Source organism: Vanellus vanellus, assembly GCF_965231255.1.
Source record: "Vanellus vanellus genome assembly, chromosome: 1".
Classification (NCBI taxonomy): domain Eukaryota; kingdom Metazoa; phylum Chordata; class Aves; order Charadriiformes; family Charadriidae; genus Vanellus; species Vanellus vanellus.
In genome coordinates, this window is record NC_138905.1 from 23,644,905 (window position 1) to 23,661,941 (window position 17,037).

Here is a 17,037-nt window from a genome sequence, read left to right on the forward strand (position 1 = left end):
GAGAAAACAACCCAAACCCATATTATTGTAGATCAGGACTGAGTATGTTCTCATTTTAAACGCACATGAGTTACCAGGTGGTAACCACAGTGCAGAGTCGCTGGACTGAGCCCTGATCACGAGTGGGGCATTGCCTGCCATGAGCCTGGTTTCCAGCTCCCACCGCTGCTCTCCTTCCCTTCGTCGTCCCCTGTCCCCAGGTGCTGGATATCACACTTGATAGCTGTTAGGCAGAAGACAAATGGATACTTATCATCACCGGCACAGTGCAGTTCATATTAACTGTTTTATTCCTCAAATCAAGCTCTGGGATGACTGGGTACAACCTTAGTTTTACAGATCTGAGAACAGACAGGAGAGGCTTTAGCACAGTTTGGTGCTAAGACTTTTTTCTTTTTTTCCCCCGGAGTAGTTGAAGAACTTCTTTCCAGCAGTGCCATCTTAATGTCTTTAAAATGTGTGACAGCTGCAAACCCTTAATTTCATTTCCTCTGTCATATATAAATTAGGGAATGGGTACAATAGGACAGGGTACGGTTATCGCTATCTGTTCCTAGTTGAGCTACCTGAAATGAGTCTGTCTGTTTGACTCCCTTCTTGGTCTCAATAACGGCTTTTAATGCAGCCCTCTCTGAAGCCCGTTCATAAGTCCTTTTAATTGACCGGGTTTGAAAACAACATTTCCTTTTTGGTAAGAAGACGGTTAGTTCTCGTTTCCTCATACAAATGTTAGATTAATCATAATTTTAGCCAAGGGAAATTTAGACCAATGTGGGTTTTTAGGTATATCCCTAGACAAAGAAAGATGGCAAACATTTTAGAAACCATTAACAGGGGACAATCGGTCGTCATGCCAAATCAGTCAGAAATGCTGACAGGGCAAAACACATAGACACTATTTGTTCTTACGACTCACAGCCATAAATCCCCCAGGGGCATTAGGTGCCTGAACCATCTGCCCTTTGGCACCTCAGCAGCAAATGGTAAATCCATTGGTACTATGTACAAGACATCTGTTCTCAAACTCTCTTTCATCTTGATTTGGGAAATCTGTCTTTTTTTCGCACTTCATAAGATTATCCTAACTGCTGGCCTTAAAACCTCTTAGTACCTCTGCTAGCTTTTTTTTTTTTTTTTTGAGTAATAATTATTCCTTATTCAGTTTGCTGGCTCCTGTGAATCCTTTTCCTAGACACTCATCTCTCTCTGTGTCTGGGCACTTAGCCCAGGCTGTAGATTTCAAAGGCAGCGGGGTGCTGAGAGGGTAGACACCGTAATGTGGTAAGTACCTTTGTGGATCTAGCATTTCATCATTAGCTGAAAATTGATACTCTGTTATTTGTTTGCGCAACAGCTGTATATGCAATAAAAAGATAAGGGTGTACACAAAGTGTTTTGTGTGCTGGAGATAGCTTACACAATTCATTATAAATGTAGCAACAAGGCTGAATTGCGTTTTATTTTGTTCCTGTTAGTACTTAACACATTCTTCAATGTAGAGATGCTAAGATGTACAGTACCGTCATGACTGAACTTGCTGCTGCAATGATGGAATGCTGTTTCTTCTACACCATCTTGACTGAAAATAGCTTTTTTAGAGAGTGCAGTTTTTCATTGCTTGATGTTCCTTCCACACGGAATGTAGATGGCTGTATATAGTGTATTATATGTACGCATTTTGTAACATTTGAATTTGAGTTTTCTATGGAAAGAATGTTTGGTTGTTTTTTTTTTTTCCTAAGGGCCATTGCATGAATAGAAATGGTTGGAAAATGTAGGCTCAAAATTTATGAGGTAACAGTCTATTTCTTTATGTCATTTTCTAGGATCTGTTTTACTTTTTGTGCCCAAATGACTTTGGGGACAGTTGAAAGCTTGGCACGGTTTTTTGTTTTTTCCTTTTTAACAGTGAATGGCTGTTTGTTAAATTTACAGGATGACTGCTAAATATTTCTCTTACATTTCAGACCTGTTACTTGAGAAAGAGGTTGCAGTAAAGGGCTGTTTGAGTGTCTATCACAATAGCTTAATATCACTTCAGAAAATTGGCTAAAGCTTTTCATAGTACAGTGTCCATCTTTTCATTACTGGATTGTCAAAAATACCTGGTGAATATGAGGGTCACCTGCTATACGGGCTCATCTGCTGTTATAGGCAAATTAGCTGTCCGTCATGGGGAGCCAGGCTGTTCGTAAAAATGTGAAGAAATGTGTTGCCAGAGAAAGGCACTCTATTTCATTTTAAAACAGATAAATTATTTATGTTATGTCTTTATACTATTTATAGATGGTAAAGAAATGTGTACAAACAATTTTTGTTAGAAATGGCAGATGTTCTGATTTGCAAATACTATTTATTTCATGTAAGGCAGAAAAGAATGTGGGATAAATCTGTATACATCTCTCAATCTAATACAGTAATAATTTAAATTCCCAAGAAATTGATGCGTAGCTGAAAAAGGTGATATCTTTGCCCGTGACTAAAACTGGCTGATTTCATTTGAAAGTTGTTATTTTTGTACTGTCAGTTGATAATCCCATGCTTCATTATGCCATGTCTAAACTTGATTCCAACTTAGGATCTGCCTCTGCAGAGAACTGTTGAGGTCGATGAGATTCTACAGAGGCAGAACAAAATCTGATATTGAATCCCCAGGATTTTCTAAATATTACATATGAGTAAAAGAAATAAAAAAGGCTTCATAAATACCTTTTTGTTTGTTTTTCTTAAAGATTAAATACATACAGCTTAAGAAAGCTAACACAAGAGAACTTTGAAATGTCCTCATGTAGCTCTACATCCCAAGCTGCATCTGGCTGGACACCTGTTTTTCTTCAAATCCTATCACTGACAGTGTATATTAACCTAATTTGTAAAGTACTTTGGAAAAACATAAGGTTCACATTTTGATAGGGATGACAAAACTGTTGAGAAAGTTGGAGAGCCTCTCCGTCTACAACATAGCCATCTAACTATGACTTTAGTTGTCTAATTACCTTTAATATGTATATGCCCCGAATGATCTTATACATCAGAAAATAAATACTGGCATTCATTAAAAATAGAAGAGCTCTTTTAAAGCACATTCTTATTCTCACTCACGCTGAAGGCAGTCTTTGCTGTAGAAGTATTTAGATGCAGAGATGCAAACATTATCATTCGCTTTGCCTTTCCCTACTAACATGTCACTTTTTGTTAGAAATAAACATTTTCTCATTTTCTTCATTTCCTGGTTTTATTAATGATTAGATTCTCCACTAGAGACTCTTATTTTGGGAGTAACAGGCAACAGCAAATATTGGTGGGAGTTAGATGTACCAGTGAGAATCAGGCAATAGTTCTTAACGAAAAAATAATTAAAGTAAATCAGCAAACAGTCACACAAAGATCATCTGTAGTATAGGAAATTGGTGCCAATCTGGACTCAGTGTTTCATGAAACAGGCTTAAGGAATTTCTCTCCTTGTCTGCTCAAATATTGATAACAGCGTTGTAACTGGGAAGCAGAGATTCCTCTGAACTGGTGTATGAAAACCATTAGAAATCACTGAGTTTCTGTAGAAATTTGTCCCTGTTTACAGGACAGGTAAAATGTAAAGGTTTCAATAAGCACTTTCCTCCTTCTGTCAGGAAGAGATATAAATATCATTGCTGAGTTTGTGTTCATTTGCTGATTAGTAATTTAGAATATTCACTGACAACCCAAAACCTCTTAAATAATTAAGACAACTTAATTAAGAATGTCATAATAAGAGTTAGAAGTGATATGTATGTATTCGTTCATAAAAGAACATTTCAAGTTTTCTACTTGATTCTGTAACCACAGCATTTATTGTTAACTTTATACTCTCTGCTGAAAAAGCAGAGGTGTATGACAGGATGTGATACCAAAGAGCCTCGTTACAAACATGGGATAACTGTCAAATCACGGCTCCGTGGTCAAATGCAGTCCTGTGGCAAGGCTGGGTTCTCAGCTGCTATACGTTGGGGTAGGTCTGTGGAACTCAATCCAGCTGAGCCACAGGATGGTGCTTGAGGGACTGGCTCAGGATGCTGTTTTAAATTTTATATAAAAAAATAAAGTAACAGCTACCTGAGTTGAACTCTTTAATGCAGTATGAGTGTGTAAGTTTGTACAGTGCATATTTCAAAATAAACAGAGAAGGTAACTTTTGGCTGTGTTGCTGTATCACAGATTAGTATCGTGTTTTCTTTGCCTGCCTGGTTAACCATGGATTACCTGAAGTGTTGATATTTAATGTGTTAAAATTATCTTTTTTTTTTTCCTTTACATTTTTCTCAGGAGGTGTTTGCATTGCTCAGTCACTCAAAATCCCTCGAGAACCAAGACCAGGAGAATTTGAAAAGATCATCAAGCGCTTGTTGGAAACTCCAAATGCTCGAGCAGTGATCATGTTTGCGAATGAAGATGATATTAGGTGCCTATTTCCTAATTTTGTGTGTTAAAGACATTCTCACTTCACAGAGGTGCTCAAATGGCTGATGCAGAATAAAGTAACACAGGAGGTTTTGGATTTAATCCCTTGTAAAAATTCTTGGAACTCTGGTGATAGGAAATTGAGTTGCTACTATATAGTGGGCTGGTCCTTTATTCTGGGGAGATGTAACCTGTTCCCAGTTCTTAAGAGTGCAGCTCCAACAGATTGTTATTTGGTGACTGAAAAGGAGGAAACCAATAAGAATGTTAGAAAAATATGTCTAAAGATGAAACAAATTAACTTGTACAGTACTGTATCTTGAGTTCACTACAGCTGTTGTTGAATTTGCTTTAGACTGTGAAAACAATTGACTAATTGGTTAGTGTGAGCTTACTTATGCATAGCCAGAATTAATGCTAGGGATTCTCAAGTTCTTTGTAAATGCAGTTTGTTTAATTAGCTGTTTGTTGTTTATTTGCAGGCGAATACTGGAAGCAGCCAAAAAAGCAAATCAATCTGGACATTTCCTCTGGATTGGCTCAGATAGTTGGGGGTCAAAAATTTCACCCGTTCAGCAGCAGGAGGAGATTGCGGAAGGAGCAGTAACCATTCTGCCCAAAAGAACATCAATAGATGGTAGGAATGCACATGGCACAAATCCCTCATTTTCTGACAACGTTCAAGCACTCTAGCTCTCTTAAAAAAGTAATTAAAAAATCACATAGTCCATAATCCAGGGAAATCAGGGAAAACTTGAGTTGGCCTGATCCAATATTTATTTAATGTCTCTATTGAGATGAGGAGACGCTGAATCTGCAATTAGGCAGTCTTATAATTGTCTAATAACTAGAGCAAGTGTGGTGGAGAGCTTCTTACCCGTAGCCTGGTGGTTCTTTAGGACAAAAAAGGAGAGTATCAAATGGATGATAACTCAGCACGTCCTCCTGGGAGGAGATCCATCTAGGCTCTGCTTTCCTCTCCTAAGCTTACTTTAAGAAGCCACTATATTAACAAAGTTTCTGACTTGGTGGATGAAGTGGAAGCTGTTGGTTTGAATCACCTTATTCCTGGGATGGTACTGGACATAGTAACATCTCTTACTGTCTGGGTAAGTGCTCTGAACTAGTAAACAACTACAAAAAAAGAGCACTATTGATCCCACATGGAAACATTTGTAAAGAGCTTAATCCAGATGGTCTGTGTTAGTCATGATTTCAATATGGCTGCTGGGTTGTAGGGGTAAGGCTGGTGCAGAGTCTGACCAGGTCTAAGTAGGAATCTTTAGTTTCTCAACTAGGGTCATTAAACATATAAATAGAAGCAGAATTTTAGGTGTCCTGGAAGCCCTCTGGCTCAACAGAGGGGTACCTGGTGATTTCAAGTGGCCTTGATATGATATTTGTTTGTATGACAGTCTTTGACTAAGTAGTGATCATAGTTTGTCTAATTTCTTGTAATTATTGTAATTCTTGTAATTATTTATTTGGGTCATCTGTATATTAAAAATTTCCCTAACCATCTGCATTGCATTTTTTTAATTATAGAATTCTGCTGGAGCTTTAGAGACTCTTTAACTGCTGTAGGTATTTAAAAAAATCTTATTCTACAGCAAATATGGGATAATAAAAAATATACTATTTTTTAATCCTTAGATACTACTATGCTCATAAAATATCTTATCATAGTATGTTTTACCTCAAGCTTTTTCTTGTTCTGATGTTTATACAAAGTCTGTTTATTGTCTTTACATTACTATTTTTATACTGTATAATATTTTAATGCTTCTTTCACTTCTTTTAAATGTAGGATTTGATAGATATTTTCGGAGCCGAACACTTGCTAACAATCGAAGAAATGTATGGTTTGCAGAATTTTGGGAGGAGAACTTTGGATGCAAGTTAGGATCCCACGGGAAAAGAAATAGCAATATCAAGAAATGCACAGGTAACAGCAAAAGTAAAACATTATCTGTAAGTTGTTTATTGGAGTGCAGGAACAGAACTGCTTCCTTTTCATCACTTTTCTGGCTGCCTTCAATTCTCCAATACAAATTATTGTGTTGTAAGAAAAGTGTGACATTTTTTCTCAAACCTGAAGAAAAAATTCATGGGCAATGTTTGAGAAGTTAGTAGCTAATTTGCACAAATCCAATGATGGTACAGATTTTGTTTAAGATCTGTGGCTGTGGTTCAATTCCATTCATGTTTTCAATGACCTCCTCTCTCACCTCATCTATAGTTGTCAATATGATTTTTTGGGGAGAACAGGCACATCACAGTAATTCTCATATTGTTATCCCTGAAGCTTATACAGAGAAAATTAAATTTCTATTTAAACTATTGAGGTCTTGATGATAGGTCAAGTCATGAACTCCTTATTTAGTTTACAAACTGTGTTTGAGGATGAAATAAAAATCAAATCAATACGTCCCTTTCACTTGTCCTCATGTCAAAATAAATTGTAGGTTTCTTTATCGTACTATAAAGCTGAAAGTCTCTGTGAAGTTTGAGCAAAAACTCTATATAACTGGCACTGGTGTTCTCAAACCTGCTTGCTGAGGCATCATACCCCAGCACAATTGTCACAACGGGTAATACAGCAGTCGCATCAGTAGATCTGAGTTTCATCTCACCTGTGAGATGTTGGCTTTTTGTTGTTCCTTGCAGGGTTTACTGGTTACAAGGTTTTACAAGGCTTACTCACAGAAGGCGAAAGATTGTTACCTTTAGGCTGCTGTGATTACAGCAGACTGTTAATGTTACTTTTTGTATAGGTACTTTTTCCTAATGTCAGGGCTCCCAGTGTCATTTGCTTAATTACTGCCGCCACCCCTAGCAGTAGTGGTAGCGACCACCATCTCTGCGACTAGTGGCAGCAGTAATACTCATTTTTCTGCTCTACGTAAGTCATCCATGTGCCTCGATTTCCCTGCCAGTGTTTGCTTTCACCAAATATTTTCCACGTGGAACGTGAACGCTCTTGTTCTCTTGCGGTTCCAAGATTTCTGGCTGCCTGGTGACACTGTCACACAGCTGTTGTTATGGGGGTGCGCTTCCAAACTTTCTGCAAACAAAAGCTGCACGCCAGAACCACCCTTCTCCTGGGTTTGTCAGACAGACGTTCCGTGCAGTCTCCAACCACGTGTGCTGTTAATCCTGCGCTTCCCGAACCATCAGATTTATCGTGTGTGTACTGTGCCATCGATTCAAAGACTTACTACACTGGGCTTTGCGATGCACAGATAGATCTCACACAGAAATGTGGAAGCCATGCCTGCACTCCCTCATTTCAACAACGGCGCCTTGTTTTCTGCCTTTTACTGCGTACTCCACAAAGAAAAGGAGGATATTCAGTTCCTCAGTGAGCTAAATGGTAGCTCGTTAATCCTTTACTCATTGGCCTTGGTTCATTCAGCGGTAAGTCATGGCTGGGTAGCTACCCGTGTCTGGGAAAGGATTATTTTGTTTTTACTATTTTAAGTGGAAAATAGATGCATTTTTGAAGTTCTTCAGGTGGAATGAGTGGTATATGTGCTGTAGTTTGGGAAGCTCTAAATGTTACCACAGATGGTTGTATGACTTGTTTCAGCCTCATCACGTCTGTCAAATTGAATTACCAAATGAAAAGTAGTGTATAAAATGCATAGGCCGTGTCTTGATAGATTCAAAGTAATTTGCTATTTGAAACAGATATCTGTATACTTTATGAAACAAAACTGTGGTATGATCTCTGTGCCTGAAAACAGAAAGAAAACAGATTTTCTGCACCGATAAAGTTAACATGGTATCAAGGGGTGGGATTAAGATGTGGGCAGCCTCATACGAAGGTTGCACAGGCATTTTCACCTGCAGGGGAAAAAGCTATGAATTATTCTGCAAGTAAGAGTAGCTACGAGTGATAGGACCCTTGACTAAAACCGCTTAAAGGTGCTTACTACAATAGAAAAGATACTTGGACAGCAGCAGACCTGAAAGAAGATGGTGATTCATGATTGCTATGCTTACCTTACTCAAATTTAAAGAGTTGGATGAAAAGAACACCAACAAAGTGTGTTCATTTTAAGTAAAATGAATCAAGAGATGAGTGTGGAAGTTCAAAATAAACCTCCTGTGATTTAAGGATAATGCGTGAATTTCCCCTCCTCCCCCTTGCCCCAAGTCTAGACCTAAAGAATCACAAAAAGCATCTTGACCCACCCCAATTCATTTATCATGGCCTCCCATGCACAAAAGAGAGGCAGCAATGAAATCCTGGCTGGTTCTTCATACCACAGCCCCGAAAGCAGACGAGTCAGTCTGCTGTGATCTTCTTCATCTGCTCAAGATTAGAGGAGAATATCCCATCTGTGAATATATCTTTCCCTTGAAAGGCCAAAGACGTTACTTCATGGCCAAGTGTGCTCTGAAATAATGGTGGTAAATGAAAGAAACGAATGAACCCCCGAATTTCAACAAGAATATAGGAGCTGTTATGTTCAATTTTTTTATAACTTCATACTGAAGACACTGATCCTTGGCCTATCCCACTTGCCAGTGTTCTCTGAAACTTATGTCCTTTCTCAGTCCTAAATTTCAGCTCAATACTTAAAAGGAATGTATTCTCATTTCTAGTTCAGGACTTGAAGACTGAACTTACAAACACCGTTTATCCTAATTTTCCCATATTTTATCTGGGCACTGCAGATAATAAGATCTGCTTCGTCTTTTACCCACCAGCCCAATTCGTATAGCGTGTCAATAACCACTGATACACTGAAAGAAATCCAGAAGTTCGAGATACAGCCACAATCTGAAAATCTTCCTCTCCAAAGATATTAAAAGGCAAATTGATAGTTACAAAGTTTCCTCAGACTTGAGATGTCTTTTGTTAGGCATTCCTGTTTATCTTAGCTAGGAGGTACTTGAACCTTTTTCTCATATGACATTTGTAATTCCTAACAACAACAAAACTGATATCCCTGTTCTCTATTTAGTCAAGTTATCTGTTCATAGCTTTAAATTTTTACTACCTGCAGTCAGGATGCTACCAATCTAATCCAATTTCAAGCATTTTTTTTTTTCCTGTGAAGATACTAGAAAATGCTTTATAGAGAAGAATATTTCTCTTTTCTTTTTCATGTAAAATCAACACTCTTTTTAGCACTGAAACTCCTGAAAGGGATTTCCTCTCTTTCAAGGTTCAGAATTACAAAAGGGCATAAGTGATCTTACCTCCTTATACGTACCTCCTGTTCTTATACGTTACTGATTATTATAGTCTAGTGTTGTAATGGCTTAAATAATTTATTTAAAGAAAACTGCTATTTTAATGCTCTTTAAAAAAACTGTTTGTTTGTGGTTGTTGTTGCTTCTTATTCCTAAAATAATTTGTGCTTTGGAGATAGATAAAATAATAACTTTCTTTGGAGTTTGCCTGATCATTTGCTTTCTGATTTTTGCCAATTTACAGAAAGCAATGATTCACCAAAACTTTGAAAAAGTAATTGCTTTGCCACTATTGATTTAGAACTAGCTCTATGTGTTTCTGAACGTGAGTGTGGATTGATCAAATCATCAAGATGATTAGAATAGTTCATTGAAAAATATTAGAGACTTTTTTGTTCCGACCTTTCTGGAGCTAAAAAAAAAAAATCAAATTGGGCCATTAACTGAATAAACATGAAACAATTATTCAATGACTACCCTTAAACTTTTTTAATTGGGGAAGGGGAAAGGCATTTGCAGAGAAAACTTGTGTGTCTTACTACAACAAAACAGAAAAGAATGGAGCACTGCAAGGACTGAACTGTCTGTAGAGGTTACAAGAAGCCACACTTCACATATTTATTCAAGGTGTGGGTTTTCTATATTCAATAAAAAGATCTTTAGTGAGACATGAATCTTTCAGGGATCTTCAAGAGCCTTTCTTTAGCACTGGAATCTCTTTGTGGGAATAAGAAGTGAGATGAGAGGCTTTACACTCATTCCTGTGCCCCAACAGAAAAATGTAAAGACAGAGACAGCGTTCATCCTTTGCTTACCTACCTTCTTCAAGAGCAAGGGATCACACCCTGGTTGTGGGAGATGGCAGAGACGGTATGCTTCTTGCTCTACTTTAAGTTTAACATCCTGGAAAATCTTCCCATACCCTCACCTGCCTGCTTGACTCAATTGATGGGCCAGGTTTGTGGAAGCTGACGATTTAGCATTATGTAGAAACATTGTGGACTGACCAGATATATTCCTGGTATTGTGTTGTTAACTACAGCTCTTGGTTGTTGAGCTATTAATTGTCAGTCCGACCTTAAGGTAGGTTTCTAAAGAAATGTAGAAAAATATGAATACAAAGATTTGAAAATGAGACAAAGATATCCCAGAGTCCTCTTTAAAAATTGCATTGAATTGTGGGGCTGACAATATGCACCATCACTATTTCAGAAGACCAAACCACAGTGACAGAAAAAGAAAGTGATATTAATGATGAAGAGTTAAGGGAGAAGGGTAAGAATTAAATGAAACGTACTCAGATTTGCTTCCATTAACCTCACAGAATGTTAATATTTGATTTCATTCTAACAAAACATTCCGAAGAAGTCCTTTTTACGTATATATGTGCATACACATGTAGATACTTGTGTTTGCATGCATAAGCAGATAGAAATCTAACATGAAGTAAAGTTGCTTACTGTATCATGTTTTAATGTGTGCAATTGTAGCCTCAAATTCAAATCTGATGTAAGAAGATACAGTTCCATTGAGATTTGTTCTGGATTTTCCCCGTAGTATCCCTTCAAGGCAAGCATTTATCATAGTATTTGCAGTCGTTGAAGAGCAAAATGTGGCCTTTTAATAAAACCTCAACAAAAATGTTAATTAAAAAAGCTCCTTCATGCACATCCCTACAGAAGTAGTCTTTCACCCTGTTTTGTGTGGTTAGCGTTTTAACTACTCTGCAAACCTAATCAGCCTTTAACTGCCTATAATGACTGACTGCACTGCTAAAAATAAAGATGGAAGAGTTTCCAAAAGCATATAGAGACCCATGTGAATTAGTTTAATTTCAATTTGCTGTATCAAACTGAACTATTTGTTTCACTAAAAAAAATAAATAATCACAGTGCAGTATAATAGACATCAGGCATACCCAGGAACTTTACAGATACATTATTTAATTGTTTTCTCTTAATTAACCTCTTCATAAATACAATGGATGTAAAAATAGTAATAGAAAGAAGTAGATTTACTCATGTGTGTATTGAGCCACATTCTGAAAAATTTATAGATCAAATTGAAAAGTTCAGTAGCAGAATGTGAATCTTGCAGAGGTGCAGTGCATTGCTATTTAGTTTGAGTAATGGTTCCATTACCATAAAATCAGTCCTAAAGAGACCTACAAAAAGTTAAAAAAAATCAGCACAGATGTGGTTAAGACACATGGTGAGTTGCACCACAGTTCCCAAAAGGCACTAAGGCTCAGGAGGGACTGTTTTTGAGCACACAGAAAGAAGTGCATGCTCTCCCTCTTTGTGAGACTTGTGTGTTGTGACCAATATGTTTAGGCATGAGGTAGAAAAGGCGATTCTTATTCTTTCTCTTCTTTTGCTGTTTGACATTTTCTTGATTCCCTTTTGAGAAGTAGCTTATAAACGCATTGCAGATGATTTTTGACTTTTTAATTGTATTTCTAAAATGTCTATTGCTGTTTTGTGTAAGTACGTGTAAAAACCACAGTAGTCCAATTTGCAGCATGATAAGCAGGAGCCAAGTTGACTGTTGAATCTTTGCTACCCATCACATCAATTGGACACAAAAGACTTTGAGGAGTATTTGTCATAGTCTAAGCTGTTTTTTCTCCGCTTTGGACATTATCTCAGAACTATGAAAATTGTGTGTTACAGGTAGCTGCACTGCAGTGGTCCTGTGCTGCCTTTAATGTAGCATTAAATCAAACTGCATCGTGTGCCACTAAATAATATATGGAGCCAGAGAGCATTCAGTTTTGTTTTTAGGACAATAGATCATGTCCCAGGTGGCGCCAAGACCTCTTCCAGTAACCTAAATGAAGTTTAATCTCTTTGTTATGGTATACCATAGGCCATAAATTCACTGTGTTTTCAGATTTTCTCTGGTTCCCAATTTCAGAAGCCTGGGTAGTAAATTCCAAAAAAAAAAAAAAGCTGATGTCTGAGAATGGTGAGTGACATTCTGCCAAAATTAACAAGACTGAAATACAGATGTTCTCATGCTATACATCAGGCCAGAATGTTTAGGTGAAATTCTCTCCTGATGGTGGAAAACTGTCAGGCATGAACCTTGCCAACTCTCTGCTGTCAGTGTCTGATAGAGTGATAAGCAATAGAAGACAATGGCTTCAGGTGTGTTTGATCAAAATATACACATCCAGTTGTCTTACAAAGGGCCAGTTCTGGCTCTTATTCCAGAAACTACAGAATTTCAGAGGATTCAAGTTGAATAGTATTTCATTCCAGCAACTGCTAATGTGCATAAGCATAACTCAGTATGTCCGAGAGCTGTCAAATCGGGGGCCCATTCACTGATATGATTTCATTTCACTTACTGTCATCTATTTTGTTGTTTTACCAGTTGTTAGTATTTTCAGATGTCTTTCACGGAATCACGGAGTTTCAGAGTTGGAAGGGACCTCTAGAGATCATCTAGCCCAACTCCCCTGCCAAAGCAGGATTGCCCAGAGCACATTACTCAGGACTGCATCCAGGCGGGTCTTGAAAATCTCCAGGGAAGGGGACTTCACCACCTCCCTGGGCAGCCTGTTCCAGTGCTCTGTCACCCTCACCGTAAAGAAGTTTTTCCGTGTATTTGAACGGAACTTCCTGTGTTCTAACTTGTGCCCATTGCCCCTCGTCCTGTCACTGGGAACCATTGAAAAGAGCCTGGCTCCATTCCTCAACCCACCCTTTAGATACTTGTGCGCCATAATAAGGTCTCCCCTCAGCCTTCTCTTCTCCAGGCTAAAGAGTCCCAGCTCTCTCAGCCTTTCCTCATAAGGCAGATGCTCCAAGCCCTTAGTTGCCCTTTGCTGGACTCACTCCAGCAGTTCCCTGTCTCTCTTGAACTGGGGAGCCCAGAACTGGACACAATATTCCAGTTGTGGACACACCAGTGCAGAGTAGAGGGGGAGAATATATATATTTATAATATAACCAGTGGTATATCATTTCTCAATCCTGTTGTCAAAGCTTAAATTCACCTACAAAACGTATCATTAAAAAAAGCTTCTTATCTAATATGAAGAAGGAATTGTTGATATGCTCCATAGATGCCTTTGTTTCTCTATAATTTTATTCATAAATAAGAGTTCAAGTCCTGTATTCTTTCAGGAAATGTATCAATTTTAGATTTATAATGTTTTACAAAATTATGAGTCATATTCCACTGCACAATCATTTAAACGGAGTATCTTGCCATTTTAGATTTGATACACTTGCTGCCAAGTTGGAATACTTTTAATACACATATGTAGGTGCACATCTGCGGATGTGTTTGCTGGTTACTTATGAATCCAGAAATTCTTATTCCAGATCAGAGCCTTTACAAGAATGGCATGTGAATTGTTACTTTAAGTGCAATTTTGTGTGAACTCTGGAACTGCACCTGCTCAAATGTAGCCTCAGAAAACTTGTAACCAATATTACTCTATGATGTAACTTAGATGTCACACGTGTAAGAATGTCATCTGTACGCAATCCTTGCTCATGGGAGATGATAGTAAGTTACTCCGTCATTTCCAGTACCAGTCACTCTGGACAGATGCTAGTAGAACACGGAAGTTGTTAGTTGAAGCATTGCATGCTATTCTTCATCAGCTTGTTCTCCTAGTCTGCCACAAACAGATCCTTGCTGTGAACAGGAAGACAAGTTCTGTATGAGCCTGAGTCCCAGATATCCTTCTTCAAGTACATAAGATGTTTGTTGTTTTCCTTTCTCAGCAAGTTCTTGTAATCCTGCCTTCTGAGAAGACTGGAAAAACTGTTTTAATTTTGTATATACATCATTTGTGCCATTATTCAAGCTTTTCAGGTTACAGTGCTTAAACATTTTATAAGGATGCACATTTGGGGTGCATACTTGCTACCTGACTAGATGAGTCCTTAGACTACAAGTAGTACAATAAAAAATACTTAAGTCTTCAAAAAGAACCATTAGCTGCATAGTTTTCAATGTCTTTGGCTGGTTCAGACAGAATGATTTGCTCCTTGTAACCTCATAAGAGGGTTACTTATCCTTCAAACCTGTTGACCACTGTCCAACCACTCTAGCACTGTTCTGTGAACTAATCTTGTTGAGGATTTTGGAGGGGAAACTTAGTCACCTGGATCAGCAGCAAGCATGTCAATTTGGTTGAAACTGTTCTTCCATATTCACAAGTAGTTGTCTGTGATACATTTTTTCCTGGGGGATACTGGTTGGGTGAAGGAAGAGTGGCCTTCTTCCCCAGGAAGCCCAGGTGCCCTGAGACCATCTCTGTGTTATCAAACAGTGCACCTCTGCAGAGCAAAGTAGTAGTAGTTGATGATGAACATTCAAGGTCCTCACTGTACTTGTTTCAAATGATTTTACTTCAGGTTAGTATGGTCCTTTGAGATGGAGGGCCATTGCTGTATTCCCGGCACTCATCCTACAGTTTGGTTTCCTCTGAAAGGCACTTGGATTGTGCACAGCAAGACTGCTCCACCATGTGAGGGTGAAGGCAGCCAGGAAATTTGTTTCAAAAATACATTCCTCATCCACATAAACTATGTGTAGCTGCACTCAAGAGACTGAGCAGGTAGAGCCGAAGAAAGATGGACACCCCCCCATCTGGTGTTTTCAGAGTCTGTATGATGAGGGAAATCGGCTACTAATGACATGGATCCCTCTGAGTAAATAAGAAGGGTGTAGATTCCTCTCTGTGCTCAGTTCCTGCCAACAAGAAGGATTTGACTGCTCTTGGCCCTTATTTGCAGAAGACCGCTAACGACAAACTAACTGCATTATTCCATTGATCAGCTGTTCTGAGGGGAAAAAAGTTTATTTAATACACAGATCAATATTTATAAGCTATTTTTAATATTCTTGGAGTATGCACTGATTCAAGATATGCATTTAAATTTACCAGTACATAGTTTCTCAGTGGATCAAAAAAAGTGGCTTTTTTGTAACTGCAGAAAAATGTCATCTCGCACATATACTGGAGTGCAGAGTGACTTACATCATAAACTATTGATGCAGAAGTTCGCACAAAACAGCTTTTTCTCTATTAGTTAATATTGATTTACAGGATATCAACAAGTTAAAACAAATATGAGCACAAGGGTAAAACAAAGGAATTTATTTAATTTTTTTTTTGTGGTCTTTCTACTGATAATGTTTGATACTAAAAAAAGTTTAAACTTATTCTGATGTTAGATACCACCAATACCCAAATTAAATCTATGTTTTTAATAATTATATTAACGTATAGGTAAACTAAGTGGTTTCATGATTTCATGAAGCAGCAATGAAAACACTTAGTGTGGACTGCTTTTAGATCATGATCATTTTCAATATATTGAATAATTATTCACCTGTGAATTACCCCTGTTTTATAAGTAATTGTTCACCTTTTGTGGAAGGGAGTTCAGACTGGTCATCTGTAAACAGATGCAGATGTGTTTTAATCTACCGAGTAGAATTTTATTGCAGAAATAGACCCAGCAAAATCAATGGGGCATACATAATGGGCTGTAGTATAAATCAGTGTAGAAAAAGAGGTCAGAATTTGGCTTTTAGTGGATAACTGTATCCATTAACTGTACCAATTATAGTTCAATATTTCCAAAATATTATTTGTAGCCAATATTTGAGATAGGTGTTTTTGTATGGAGGGTTCTTATGAAAGGTCAGGTGGAAGCACAAGTGTCCCCAATTTGTGGTAAAATCGGTGTACAGGGGAGGAGAGGTATATTTGTTACATTGAACTTACACTGGTTTAACTGCATGACTGGGCATAATGATTTTGACCCCCATTCTAGCTCTGGACTAGTACATGTTCAGGGTTTGCAGAATTGCCCTTGGGTGGAGCTCACGAGGCAGGATTTACTTAATTCTTTAGCTTCTGTCAGGCCACCTCCACATGTCTTATTAAGCTGCTTAGACTGGTATGACTTACCCTGTGAGGAAGCCCATCTTTCTTTACGGACTGCAAATAGACCTAGACGACTAATTTGGATGAGGTGCCCCGTATTTAGACGCCTCGAGTCAAGTGAAATGAATCCCATTCCATGGTTGTGTGGATCACCACCTTCTCAACATAGCAATCTGCCTTCACAGTTCATGCAAGATCCTGGTGATAACTCTAATATTTGCTCGTATTAATTATGAGTATATTACTCAAATGTTTTGAGATAATTTAGCATCCTTACAGATATTTTCACAGATAGAAACAAAACGGAAGGTAATACATGGTAGTCCTCTTTACATAGATTATCAGCAACTATTCCTCAGATCTGGGTATGTGACTATTTGCCTCTTGATAATACCATAGATTTTCAGGATGCAATATCCTGTTGAGTTATGCAAACTATTTTAAAGGGACCTGTTGACAAAAGTTTATATTTCGGG

At 38.0% G+C, this 17,037-nt stretch overlaps 1 protein-coding gene across 1 annotated transcript in view; it reads left to right on the plus strand.

Moving 5' to 3' along the window:
• GRM8 (glutamate metabotropic receptor 8) overlaps positions 1-17,037 on the plus strand; it is a gene marked incomplete at both ends in the record, with an annotated part of 347,563 nt that overhangs the window by 147,720 nt on the left and 182,806 nt on the right. The window contains 3 exons of the mRNA XM_082479348.1: positions 4,303-4,438; positions 4,920-5,074; positions 6,245-6,382. Coding sequence (XP_082335474.1) covers positions 4,303-4,438; positions 4,920-5,074; positions 6,245-6,382 — 429 coding nt within the window. The remainder of the gene's footprint in view (positions 1-4,302; positions 4,439-4,919; positions 5,075-6,244; positions 6,383-17,037) is intronic.